At 37.9% G+C, this 12,717-nt stretch overlaps 3 protein-coding genes across 7 annotated transcripts; all 3 read right to left on the bottom strand.

Moving 5' to 3' along the window:
* Positions 1–311: 311 nt before the first annotated feature.
* LOC148761486 (uncharacterized) lies at positions 312–1,310 on the bottom strand. Of its 2 annotated transcripts, none has more exons than XM_088808172.1 (2): positions 1,002–1,310; positions 312–819 (listed from the first exon to the last, which is right to left on the bottom strand). In XM_088808172.1, the coding sequence occupies exons 1-2, from the start codon at positions 1,138–1,140 to the stop codon at positions 515–517; spliced, it is 444 nt and encodes a 147-aa protein (XP_088664298.1). In that variant the 5' UTR covers positions 1,141–1,310; the 3' UTR covers positions 312–514. The 2 variants fall into 2 exon arrangements, with proteins under 2 accessions (XP_088664298.1, XP_088664299.1); XM_088808173.1 differs by having other exon boundaries at positions 312–795; positions 1,002–1,292.
* Positions 1,311–1,588: 278 nt separating this feature from the next.
* Positions 1,589–7,967, bottom strand: LOC18593832 (putative disease resistance protein At4g10780). 2 transcript variants are annotated; one of them, XM_007021219.3, is made up of 4 exons: positions 7,347–7,967; positions 6,722–6,858; positions 2,961–5,848; positions 1,589–2,256 (listed from the first exon to the last, which is right to left on the bottom strand). In XM_007021219.3, the coding sequence occupies exon 3, from the start codon at positions 5,833–5,835 to the stop codon at positions 2,998–3,000; it is 2,838 nt and encodes a 945-aa protein (XP_007021281.3). In that variant the 5' UTR covers positions 5,836–5,848; positions 6,722–6,858; positions 7,347–7,967; the 3' UTR covers positions 1,589–2,256; positions 2,961–2,997. The 2 variants fall into 2 exon arrangements, with proteins under 2 accessions (XP_007021281.3, XP_088664295.1); XM_088808169.1 differs by having other exon boundaries at positions 6,722–6,775.
* Positions 7,968–8,459: 492 nt separating this feature from the next.
* Positions 8,460–12,307, bottom strand: LOC18593831 (disease resistance protein At4g27190-like). 3 transcript variants are annotated; one of them, XM_088808167.1, is made up of 2 exons: positions 12,033–12,307; positions 8,460–11,573 (listed from the first exon to the last, which is right to left on the bottom strand). In XM_088808167.1, the coding sequence occupies exon 2, from the start codon at positions 11,543–11,545 to the stop codon at positions 8,690–8,692; it is 2,856 nt and encodes a 951-aa protein (XP_088664293.1). In that variant the 5' UTR covers positions 11,546–11,573; positions 12,033–12,307; the 3' UTR covers positions 8,460–8,689. The 3 variants fall into 3 exon arrangements, with proteins under 3 accessions (XP_088664293.1, XP_007021280.3, XP_088664294.1); XM_007021218.3 differs by having other exon boundaries at positions 8,460–11,558; positions 12,033–12,306; XM_088808168.1 differs by having other exon boundaries at positions 8,460–11,486; positions 12,033–12,306.
* Positions 12,308–12,717: the final 410 nt, after the last annotated feature.

The following is a 12,717-nucleotide window of genomic DNA, read 5'->3' as shown; positions in this document are numbered from 1 at the left end:
GTCTTTATTGAAAATCACTTGCCCTTTTGTTGGAATTGGTCTTGTATCCAAACTTTTCCTTTTTGATGAAATTCAATTACTGTAACTTAATCATGACATAGAACTGTATCAGCATGGTTAAAAAATTCTTTTACCTCCATGAATGATGATGAACATGGTGCTTGAAAGGATTAAACAGTGACTTACCCCTCATTGTCTCAAGAACATTTAAAAGTTAATTTTACAGTCAATTCTACTTGTGTTTGAGGTAAGTTCACAAGTTTATATGTTTGCAGTTCACTACATCCTGAAGAAATTTCACAGCCCTAGACTTTCATCTTGAAGAAACAGTGAATTAATGCCAGAACATTGATGCAAATTTACAGAACAAATATTTTTAAAGCGCAAAATACCAATTGAGGAGAAGGGTTGCAGTCAATCAGACGGAGAGGGGGATCAGTCCTAGAGAACCAAGATTCAGAAATGGAGTCTCTGTATCAGAGAACCATGACCTGAACAACACAATAGCCTATTTTTACAGCCGAGAACGAATGAAAATTCTTTTCCTGTCAGGATTCTGAAGACCCAAGTCCTTCATGTCGTGGGGTATCTTCTTCTTCTTCATGGGCTCCGATCCTGCAACAGGTTTGCCCGCTGTTTTACTTTCTTGCTTAACCTCATTCATGTCTTCCATCTTTGCTAATTGCATCTTCTCCATCAGTTTGTCATCTTCCGATTTCCTTTTGCAGTTTAACAAGGGTGGAGTTGGCTGAGCTTTGAATCTTTCCTGCAAAATCTCGTACAGTTTCTTTCCCCCTGCAGTACTCGCACCAGAAAAGCCTAGAGGTTGGAACAAAATCATTGGCATATGAACAATTGGTGGGCTAGAATAGATTTCATCAAACATTAAACTAAGAAATCAGAACAATCATATGGTCTAACTGATGTAAAATTCCCATTAAGATGATGGCTCCTGCTATGCAATTCATATCTGAAAACAGTAAGAGAGAGAGAGAACGAACCAGTGAAACCTTTGAGGGAGACGCTGGCGGCTGAATCAACCGCGAATTTGCCGAGGTTGGTTAGGAAACGTCCAATCGTGTCACGGCGTTTAGCGTTCAGAACGTTGTCCACTACGTCGGTTCTGATGGTGTCGGCCATGGTAGAAACCTTCTGAAACACAAGGACTCAGATTTTCTGTCTGTTGAGGATAGTTTTATTCGCTAATTGACTTTTCAGCCAGTAAATAAAGACCAGAAGCTATTATTCTAGTTTAGTGGCCCACTGTTTCCTCTTGATTCCACGTATCAAGGGCCTAAAGCCAAACCAAAAAGTAATAGCAACACTACAATCAAGGAATGTTGCTGTTACCAAGTCCAGTAGCCTGATACAGCACCATTCCTCCACTTTTATTTCCTTCTGATTCCAGCTATCAAAGGCCTAAACCCAAACCAAGAAGTAATTGCAACACTAAAATCAGGGGATGTTCCTGTTACCAAGTCCAGTAGCCTGATACTGCACCATTCCTCCACTTTTTCAATTTATTCTAACTACATAATTCTTGTTTGATAATTGACTTTCTCTACCTTTATATCAGACATTGGAAAAAGGCGAGACAATGTTGTTGTAGGAAGTTTATGTAATATTATTACTTACTTACAGGACAGGATTATCAAGCAAACCATCACGTAGAAACATAAACTGCTTGATGTGCTTTTATATTTACAACATAAAGTAAATTACTGAAATGATTAAATGAAGATCACTGCAAATTGAAGATAAATTGAAGGAATCACAAACCATGACTCCCTTTTTGCACCAGATTCTCTCCAATTTTGGTGAGTCAAAAAAGGGCAATTGCCTTGGGTTGGGAAGAGCCATTGTTATGGTTGCATTAGTTCCTTCTCCCTTGTGATTCTCTTCCTCTTCTTCTGATGCTATTATTTCCTGCATTTCTTTGCATGAACTAACCAAAATCTCCTCTAGATGTTGAAGATCCTTCAAGAAACCAGATGGCAACAACTTGTTGATACTAGTACTATGAATTAGAGTAAATATCTTAAGACAGAAGATCATGACAGCAGCTGCGGGTGTACGAGATGCAGGTACAGCTGCTGCTCTCTTTATTTTCACATGTACATGCAAGTTATACAAACTCACAAGCTCGAGCTTCTCAAGTTTCTGAAATGGGGAGTAGGATGAGGTTGAGGAGGATAACTCAAGCAGACACTCTATTATTGACATGACCAAATATGACAGATTTCCTCAAGCCAGTTTCTGGAAACAAAGAAATGTCAGACAAATTTCAGTGTTAGTTTTCTGGAGTAGCTCAAACACAAGCAAGACATCCACTTCAATTTCAAGGTGTTGAAATCCCAAGACCTTTATTAAAGCAGACCATCCCTAAGACCCCAAAGTTCAGCTTGTAAGCTTGTTTAAAGTCCTAGGAAAGAAATTTCTTTGGAAAACACCTCCTGGACCAGCTATACCTGGATTGCCTGAGTAGGAGCTATCAAAGTTTAACAAACATCAATAATAGAATTCATTTCAAAACAGGGTTGGCAGAGACCAAGATGACTAAATTCCAGAGAGTTGGAAAATGTGGTAAGAAATTCTATGTTTAGAGTATAAAACAACCAATGAGCAAAAATATAACCCCAGGAGATTCTATCAACAAACTTTCAACTTTGAGCAAAATGACTTGTAAGTCATAGAACGACCAAAACAATCCAAGGGTAACTCTATTTCATTTGAAAAAGATCAACAATTATGGCTTCTATACCATCACAGACTTAAAATATACATAAATAAAAATCTAATGACAAGATCTTTTTTTAGAACTTTCTTTGTAAAATGAACACTTTAAGCTTCACTAATTGACATTAAAACAACAGCTATAATCATCAATTCATCACAGAATGACAAAGGGTAACATAAAATTCATAGAAACAAAACAAGTAATCGAACAGAAAAGAACTCACTGGTAAGGCCTTAGTGGAAGATGCTCAAGCACATTTATTAGATAAAGACCTCTTCACCTGATATAAATGCACGACAAGAAGCAGGCTTTAACTTCAAACAATCAGAAATCCTATATTCCAGAGAATCTACACGAATAGCAACTCCAGAACCACAAATGCTTTTCAATTCTGGTAAGTACTCCAAGTGCAGCTTCCTTAATTTGGGAAGAATAAATGTTGTTGTGTTGGGATCCATCCATTCTCCTTCTTCTTCTTCTGATGCTATTATTTCCTCCATTTCTTTACAAAATACAACTTTAAGTTCCTCTAAGTTTTGGAGGCTCTGCACTGACTCAAATGAAAACAACTTCTTCATACTTGAACAGCTGTCCAAATAAAAATATTTAAGAGAAGAGAAGACGGAAGGTAGCATCGGAGCCTGAGATGTAGATTCAGCTGCTACTCCTACTATTACAAGTTGACGCAAGTTTTGCAATCGTTTAAGGTGTAGGGTTTCAATTCTCTGAAGTAAGTTGCAAGACGAGAATGACAAGTCAAGCAAGCACTGTATTCCTCTACACTGCCAAATATAACAATGCTTCAAATTATTTGCCTGATCATGGAACAAAAATGTATTGCTTAAGCTTAGGAGATCATGGCATTCCTCAACATGCAGAGCCTCAAGGTCATTGGGGAGCAGTACAGGATCTTGATCTCCCCTTATCCTGCAGTTAAAAAAGTATACTTTTTTATGAATTTCAAGTTGCTCAAACTGCAGCCAGAACAAAAAAACGTTTTGATGTCGATAAAACTCATAGAACTTAAGCCCGTGTGATCCCACTAGCAGCAAGTAATTTGTAGGCCTTGGACCCGCCATAGACTCAGCATAATTCTGAAAGTCTTGAGGCTCAGTGAATGAACCTGAAAATATCTCCAGCTTTGTCAATTTTGTTGCTTCCTCTCCTCTTACATACGATGTAGTTAGCAAGTATTGGAGATGAGAAAGCTTAGGTAGTATTCCCATTGGTAACTCCTTTAGATTGTTTGAATGTAAAGCAAGATACGTGAGGTTTACTAACATTTCCATACCATGAGGGACCTCTTCAATACCTGTATGATAAAGGTCCAACTTTCTTAATGCTGTAAGCTTCCCTAACGAAGGCACATGTCTTAACTTGAAACAGAAACGAAGCACAAGAGCTTCAAGATTTTCCAAGTAGGAGATAGAGTTGGGCAGATATCGAATGTCAGTACTAGAAAGATTAAGAACCTTTAATCCATGCATGTGCTCGAAGAAAGATTCTGAAATCCTCTGCATTTCATGATTCTCTTGCAACAACAAGGTTGACAAAGAGTAACATTTCGGAGATATGCCCAAAGGAATTTCTGATATTGAATTATCCATCAAGGAAACCTTCTCAAGATCCTCAGTCCACTCATGCTTGCGTGGTAATTCCTTCAATTCCATGCCAGCTTTCACCATGAATCGAGGATAAGCATTTTTAAGAGACAATGCCATGTCTCTCAAAACATCATGCATCTTAACTCCTACACCATTGTCACCCTTCTCTAACAAACAATTCTTTTCAAGCTTATTCAAAATACTATGACCTCTGTCATGCATGGCCTGTCTACATCCACATTCATCAATGAGCCCCTCATCTATCCAGTTTTCAATTAACATGCTCCTTGCGATTGTACAATCCTCCGGATATAAGGAGCAATATAAGAAACACTTTTGAATTTTTGAATCACCTAAATGATCATAACTAAACATCAAACATTCAAATGTTTCAGCGTCCAATCCTCTCACGCTTTTGACACGTTCACATAATTCATTAAGTGCATTCCTCCACTCATGAACATCATCCACCCCCTTCATGCTTCCAGCTATTGTCACAATGGCAAGTGGTAAACCACCACATTGATCAACAATAAGCTTCACGATTTCTTTCAAAGTAGGATGTTGTAGAACAGCATGCCCTACATGTTTTAAGAATAAGTTCATGGACTCCTTTTTTGAAAGATGTTGCACTTTAAACACTTTACAACCCATTGATAGACAAACATCAATTGATCTACTAGTGATCACTAGTTTCCTTCCATCATGTGTCGGTTCAGGGATTCCCACCTGCGATAGAGAAAATCGTTTCCAAACATCATCTAAGATCAAGACATATCTTTCTGTTTTCAAGATATCCATCAATTTAGTTGCTCTCTTCAATTCATTTTTAGGAAGACAGTCCTTCATATCACATGCGGATGCAATATCTTCCTGCAATTTGACAACATTTAATTCTTTTGACACAGTGACCCAAATCACTTTATCAAATCGGGCCTCCTTCAACAACTGATTGTTGATATGCTTCATGATGGTAGTTTTCCCAATACCACCCATGCCACATACTCCGATCATCGCAACTTCATCACCCATCAAGTATTCCAAAATTTGTTCTTTTACATTAATTTCACCCTCTAGATCTGTAGTCTGCAATATTACCCCCCCAGTTGGCGGTGCATCAATTGCTACACCATCAAGAAAACTTCCTTGGTGATGAATTTCTTTCACTTCTTCGATCTTTCGACAAACAAGTTTCCCAAGGCGGGCACGTGAGAAGTATGACACATCACATAACTTCTGTTCAATCGTATGCATATCAAAAATTATCCTTTCTACATCTTCAAACCATCTCTCCACCTCCTTCCTTACCACTTTTCCTCTACGAAGCTCTGCATCCTTTCTCAATTTAAGATCTTGCTTCCGAATACATAGACCATCCACTCTTCTTCGAAGATCACTCATGTTTTCTTCAAGCTTTCGGTGATTATCCAAGTACGTGCAAGTTGGACCTCCAAAGCACTTTATCACTTCAAGGATTGGTCCTACAAGCTCCATGATAAGTTACACCCTGTAATGCAAAACCAAATTATACTTAAAATGTTTGCTTCAGGTTATGTTTCAAGCATGTAACAAATAAAGACAAGAAGCAAGCAAAAGACTTTAGTTGCATCATGCATGAACTTCAGCAAATTCTTAGCAAGCAAATAGAAACTAAACAAATAAAGCAAGCTTGCAACTGAGAAGTATTTACATGGTACTACTGTTTTAAATCATGGGAAGAATGAACTTGAGAGAGTAGAAAAACAATGAAGTTCTGCTTGATTAATTATATACTGTTTAATTTATTGTAATTTTGCTTTCAAGTAAAAATATGAAGTATACCAATCAAACAAAAGAGAAACAGAAGATATAACAGCTGGTTTGCTGGAAGTTTCTTCTTCAAGCAGAGTGGGAAGCAAGGGCTAATTAACTTGTTAAGTGCAAATCCTGCGTGTGGGCAATAAAAAAAAGACTGATGGAAAGGGAAGGAAAATCAGTAATTTAATACAAGTGAAAGGAATCTTGGAAATGGGTATATCTAATTACTATATGCTAGAGAAGTACCAAGGCCTAGGTTTATTCCCTTCTAGTTATTCGGATTATTTTCAGTGTAACTTAATTGGAAGAAAAAGGACCATACAAAAGATAATGGAAAATAAGGTAGTAATTACCTAAATGGAACTTGTGGAAAGATCAAATAATGCCACAATGCAAAATCCTAAGGAATGTGTAAAGACCCGCACCTAACTTGTAAGGTATTGTTCGTCATTTTATCAAATGCCCGGCAACTATAAGTCTGAGTATTTTTATATATACCATAACAGATTCCCACAAATTCCCAGATTTGGAGCGTTACAGAATGTGCTTAAAGATGAAAGAAAATCAAGAGTAGATAGTTTACCAAGTCTAGCAGGCTGATACAGCACCAATCCTCCAAAGGTGTTTAGTTCCAAATCTGGGAAAGAAAGCAGAGAACTGAAGCCAAAAGATAACAAAGTAACAACTAGCAGATCTCCTTGCCAAATCCTAACCCTTTCTCTGCGTGTGAAAAGAAATTGAATTATGGACCAAAAGAATTACTATTAGACTGCTGGAGTCTAGCTAGAAAGTCTCATGTGATTATGGTATATCTCCACAATCAAATGTTATGATGAACTTTGAAATTTTACATGTCTGTTCATCTTAGAGATTTTTCCAAGTCAATGCCTCAGAAAAGAAACATGCAAGACAAGCTCTTCCGTGAATTAATAAACAAGTAAATTCCAAGAAAAATGGTACACCCGAACATTTGATTCATTGACTGATACATGATCCCTGCCTAAAAAGCAGACTTCGAATCCCTTTCCCTCAATTAAAAAAAAATTCCAAGAAAAATAGGAACCAAGCACCTGGGTTGATCAGCTGAGAAGTCTTCAAGGATCTTTGATTAGACAAACAAGCAATGCTAAGTAAATTAGATGAGCATAATCCAAGACTGTAAAGAAAATGCACAGAGATAAAAGGAAAATCAAGAGTAAGCAGTTTACCTAGTCTTGTAGGTCGTTATTGCAGCAGTCCCCCAAAGGGGTTGGTTGAAAATCAGTGGAAAGGAGGAGGGAGGAGCAAAAGCCAAGAAGAAAGCCACTTGCAGATATTAATTTCCTTACCAAATCAATCCTAATCTTCTGTGAGAAAAGAATGTATCAAGGAGCAAAAAAAATGAACAGTGGGCAAGTCTATGCACGTGATTGCAGTGGTTGCCCGGCAACTTCCTGCTATCAAAGAAAAAAGTATGATTGATTGGGTTGACGTTTATCAATGCAAGTTGTTATACTTTGGCCAAAAGCAATTATACACAATCATGCTTTTCCATCTATGATCTGGTTGGTAGAATTAGAATTACATGAACAGACAGGCCAAAGTTTCAAACTTCATTATATCACGTGTCGGCCGCAATCACATGTTCTAGCTGGACTGCAGCTGTCTAATAGTAATTCTTTTGCTCCATCATTCATTTTCTTCTCACAGGGAAGAGAAAGGGTTAGCATTTGGCAAGGAGATCTGCTAGTTGTTAAACTTTGTTATCTTTTGGCTTTAGTTCTCTGGTTTCTTTCCCAGATTTGGAACTAAACATCTTTGGAGGATTGGTGCTGTTTCAGCCTGCTAGACTTGGTAAACTATCTACTTCTGACTATTCTTTAATCTTTAAGTAGGTCTAAACATTCCTTAAGATCTTACACATTCCTTAAGTGTGACATTCCTTATGATTCCAGGTAATTAAAGGCCTAACCCAAACCAAAAATCTAATAGCAACACTAAAATCAGGGAATGTTCCTGTTACCAAGTCCAGTAGCCTGATACTGCACCATTCCTCCAAAGGCTTTTGGCTGAAACCAGGGAAAGTAGCAGAGACTAAAGCCAAGAAGATAACAACTAGCAGATCTTCCTGCCCAATCCTCCGTGTGAGAAGAGAATGACTTGTGCAGTAACTTAATACCAATAGGCAGTTGGAGTCCAGCTAGAAACTCCTGTGTGAGGCATTATAAGTTGATTGTTGGCAATCATTATTACACATTTTGGCCAAATTGGAGAGTAATTAACTCCCCGACATTCCCATGATAGAATGAAGTTTGAAAAGGCAAAAAAAAAAAAAAAACATGTAACAAGAAATAATAGGTGAAATTAAGGTAGTAATAACACCAGTATTTACATGATTCGACTTTAAATCTTACTTCCGTGGAAATAATGAAAATTTCCACTATAATCAAAGAAGATGAAGAACACAATAAATTTGGAAATCCAAAATTATAATCAAAGAAGATGAAAAGTAATCAAACAGAAAAGAACTCAGTGGTGAGACCTTAATGGAAGATGCTGATGCACCATTTAATCAGACAAAGACCTTTTCACCTGATATACAGAAACAACAGGGAAAAGGCTTTAGCTTCTGACAATGATCAATCTTATAGTCAATAAAATCTACATGAATAGTAACTCCAGAACTACAGATGCTCTTCAATTCTGGTAAGTACAACAAGCGCAGTTTCTTTAATTTGGGAAGAATAAAGGTTGTTGTTTCGGGAACCATTCGTTCCCCTATGTGATTTCCTTCTTCTCCTTCTTCTTCTTCATCTTCTGATGTTATTATTTCCTCCATTTTTTCACAACATACAACTTCAAGTTCCTCTAAGTTTTGGAGGCCCTGCACCAACTCAATTGAAAACAACTTCTTCATACTTGAACAGCTTTCTAAATAGAAAACTTTAAGAGAAGAGAAGATGGCAGGCAGTGTCGGAGCCTGAGATGTAGACACAGCTGGGACTCCTACCCTCACAAGTCGACGCAAGGTTTGCAATCGTCGAAGGTGTAGGGTCTCAATGCTCTGAAGTAAGTTGCAAGACGAGTATGACAAGTCAAGCAGGCACTGTATTCCTTTACACTGCCAAATATAACAATGCTTCAAATCATTTGCCTGATCATGGAACAAAAATGAGTAGCTTAAGCTTAGGAGCTCATGGCACTCCTCAAGATGCAAAGCCTCAAGGTCAATGGGGAGCACTACAGGATCTTGATCTCCCCTTAAACTGCACTTAAAAATATACACAATTTTATGAATTTCGAGTTGCTCAAACTGCCAGACTAAATAAGACTCTCGATGTTGAAAAAACTCAAAAATCCCATATGATCCCACTAGAAGCGAGTAATTGGTAGGCCTTGGACCAGCCACAGACTTGATATATTTCCGAAACTCTTGTGGCTCAGTGAATAGACCTGAAAATATCTCTAGCTTTCTCAATTTTGCCATTTCCTCTCCTCTTACATACGATGTAGTTACCAAGTATTGGAGATTAGAAAGCTTGGGTAGTATTCCCATTGGCAACTCCTTAACGTTTTCAGAATCTAAAGCAAGATAAGTGAGGTTTGTTAACATTTCCATACCATGAGGGACCTCTTCAATAGCTGTATAATAAAGGTCCAACTTTCTTAATGATCTAAGCTTTGCTAACGAAGGAACATGTCTTAACTTCAAACAAGAACGAAGCACAAGAGCTTCAAGATTTTCCAAGTAAGAGATGGAGTTGGGCAGATATCGAATGTCAGTATAAGAAAGATCGAGAACCTTTAATCCAGGCATGTGCTTGAAGAAAGGTTCTGAAATCCTCTCCATTTTGTGATTCCCTTGCACCAACAAGGTTGACAAAGATTCACATTTTGGAGATATGCCCGGAGGGATTTCTGATATTGAATTATGCATTAAGGAAACCTTCTCAAGATCCGCTGTCCACTCATGCTCGCATGGTAATTCCTTCAGTTTCATGCCAGCTTTCACCATGAATCGAGGATTAGCTTTTTTAAGAGACAATGCCATGTCTCTCAATACATCATGCATCTTGACTCCTCTACTATGAACACCCTTTTCTAACAAGCAATTGTTTTCAAGCTTATTCAAAATACTATGACCTCTGTCCTGCATGGCCTGTCTACATCCACATTCATCAACGAGTCCCTCGTCTATCCATTTTTCAATTAACATGCTCCTTTCAATGGTATAATCCTCCGGGTATAAAGAGCAATATAAGAAACAATTTTGAATTTTCGAATCACCCAAACGATCATAACTAAACATCAAACATTTGAATATTTCGGTATCCAATCCTCTCACACTTTTCACACGTTCACATAATTCATATAGTGCATTACGCCACTCGCGAACATCATCCACACCCTTCATGCTTCCGGCTATTGTAACAATGGCAAGTGGTAAACCACTACATTGATCAACAACAAGCTTCACAATTTCTTTCAAAGCCGGATCTTCCAGAACACCATGCCCTACATGATTTAAGAATAAATTCAAAGACTCCTCCTTTGAAAGAGGTTGCACTTTAAGCACCTTACAACCCATAGATAGACAAACATCAATTGATCTACTAGTGATTACTAGTTTGCTTCCATCATGTCTCGGTTCAGGGATTCCCATTTGCAATAGAGAAAATTGTTTCCAAACATCATCTAAGATCAAGACGTATCTTTTCGTTTTCAAGATATCCATCAATTTAGTTGCTCGCTCCAATTCATTTTTGGGAAGAAGATGCTTCATATCACATGCAGACGCAATATCTTCTTGCAATTTGACAACATTTAGCTCCTTCGACACAGTGACCCAAATCACTTTATCAAATGGAGCCTCCTTCAACAACTGATTGTTGATATGCTTCATGATGGTAGTTTTCCCAATGCCACCCATGCCACATACTCCGATCATTGCAACTTCATCACCCATCAAGTATTCCCAAATTTGTTCTTTTACATTAATTTCACCTTCTAGATCTGTTGTCTGCAATATTACCCCCCTAGTTGGGGGCGCATCAACTGCCACACCATCAAGAAATTTGCCTTGTTGATGAACTTCTTTCACTCCTTTAATCTTTCGACAAACAAGTTTCCCAAGGCGGCCACGTGAGAAGTATGACACATCACATAACTTCTGTTCAATCGTTTGCATTTCGATATTTATCCTTTCTACATCTTCAAACCATCTCTCCACTTCTTTCTTTGCCACTTTTCCACTACGAAGCTCTGCATCCTTTCTCAATTCAATATCCTTCTTTCGAATATTTAGACCATCCACTCTTCTTCTAAGGTCACTCATGTTTTCTTCAAGTTTTCGGTGATTATCTAAGTATCTGCAAGTTGGACCACCAAAGCACTTTATCACTTCAAGGATTGGTCCTACAAGCTCCATTATAAGCTACACCCTGTAAAGCAAAAGACTGTCGTTGCATGAACTTGAGCAACTTCTTGGCAAGCAAATAGAAACTAAACAACTAAACAGAAGATATAAAAGCTTGTTTGCAGGAAGTTTATTCTTCTAGCAGAGTGGGAAGCACAAGGGCTAATTAACTTGTTAAGTGCAAATCTTATGTAGGGGAAATTAAAAAAAAAATGATGGAAATGGAAGGAAAATCGGTAATCTAAGGAAATGGGTATATCTAATTACCATATGAAAGAGAATTACCGAGGCCTAGGATTATTCCTTTCTAGTTATTCTGATTATTCTCAGTGTAACTTAATCGGAAGAAAAAAGAAACATAAAAAAGATAATGGAACTTGTGGAAAGATCAAATATTAATAATCAATGATCTTTGATTAGACAAACAAGCAATGCTAAGTAAATCAAGTGACCATAATGCAGTACTGTAAAGAAAATGCCCGAAGGTAGAGAGTTTTACCAAGTCTTTTACGCCGATATTGCAGCAGTCCTCCAAAGGGGTTAGTTGAATATCAATAGAAAGGAGGGAGAAGCAAAAGCCTAGAAGAAAGCAACTGGCGGATATTTCCTTGACCAAATCCTAATCTTCTGTGAGAAAAATGAGCAAAAGAAATGAACAGTGGGCATGTGAACGTCAGTGATTGCAGTGGTTGAACGGCAACTCTGCAGTCTGGATTACAATGATTTTAATCCTCAAAGGGCCTTTAGAATGCGACACGTGTCATTGTAAATCGCCGGTTGCATGGAGGGTAACATAACAATTTCCTAGTTCAATGTTCTGAAGAGAATCACAGACCATGACTCCCCTTTTACAACAGATTCTCTACAGTTTTGGTAAGTCAATGTTATGGTTACATTACTTCCGTCTCCCCTTGTGATTCTCTTCCAGTACTTCTTCTGATGCTATATTATTTCCTCCATTTCTTGGCACGAACTAACCAAAAATCTCCTCTAGATTTCAAAGATCCTTCAAGAAACTAGATGGAAACAACTTCCTGATACTAGTACTGTGAGTTTATACTAAATATCTTAAAACAGGAAAAGATGCCAGGAGCTGCAGGTGCAGCTGCTGCTCTCTTTACTTTCACAAGAACATGCAAGTTATACAAACTCAGAAGCTCTAGCTTCTTGAGTTTCTGAGGGAG

The sequence above is a fragment of the Theobroma cacao genome, chromosome 7 (genome assembly GCF_053813885.1).
Source record: "Theobroma cacao isolate CCN51 chromosome 7, ASM5381388v1, whole genome shotgun sequence".
Lineage (NCBI taxonomy): Eukaryota > Viridiplantae > Streptophyta > Magnoliopsida > Malvales > Malvaceae > Theobroma > Theobroma cacao.
This window is presented reverse-complemented; position numbering and strand designations above follow the sequence as displayed.

What these genes read in the sequence shown, in the direction of transcription:
- LOC148761486 (XM_088808172.1), bottom strand. Translation starts at nt 1,140, where the DNA reads ATGGCCGACACCATCAGAACCGACGTAGTGGACAACGTTCTGAACGCT. An exon ending in CTCCCTCAAAGGTTTCACTG is followed by an intron (nt 820 to 1,001) that starts GTTCGTTCTCTC and finishes TCCAACCTCTAG; the next exon opens with GCTTTTCTGGTGCGAGTACT.
- LOC18593832 (XM_007021219.3), bottom strand. Translation starts at nt 5,835, where the DNA reads ATGGAGCTTGTAGGACCAATCCTTGAAGTGATAAAGTGCTTTGGAGGT.
- LOC18593831 (XM_088808167.1), bottom strand. Translation starts at nt 11,545, where the DNA reads ATGGAGCTTGTAGGACCAATCCTTGAAGTGATAAAGTGCTTTGGTGGT.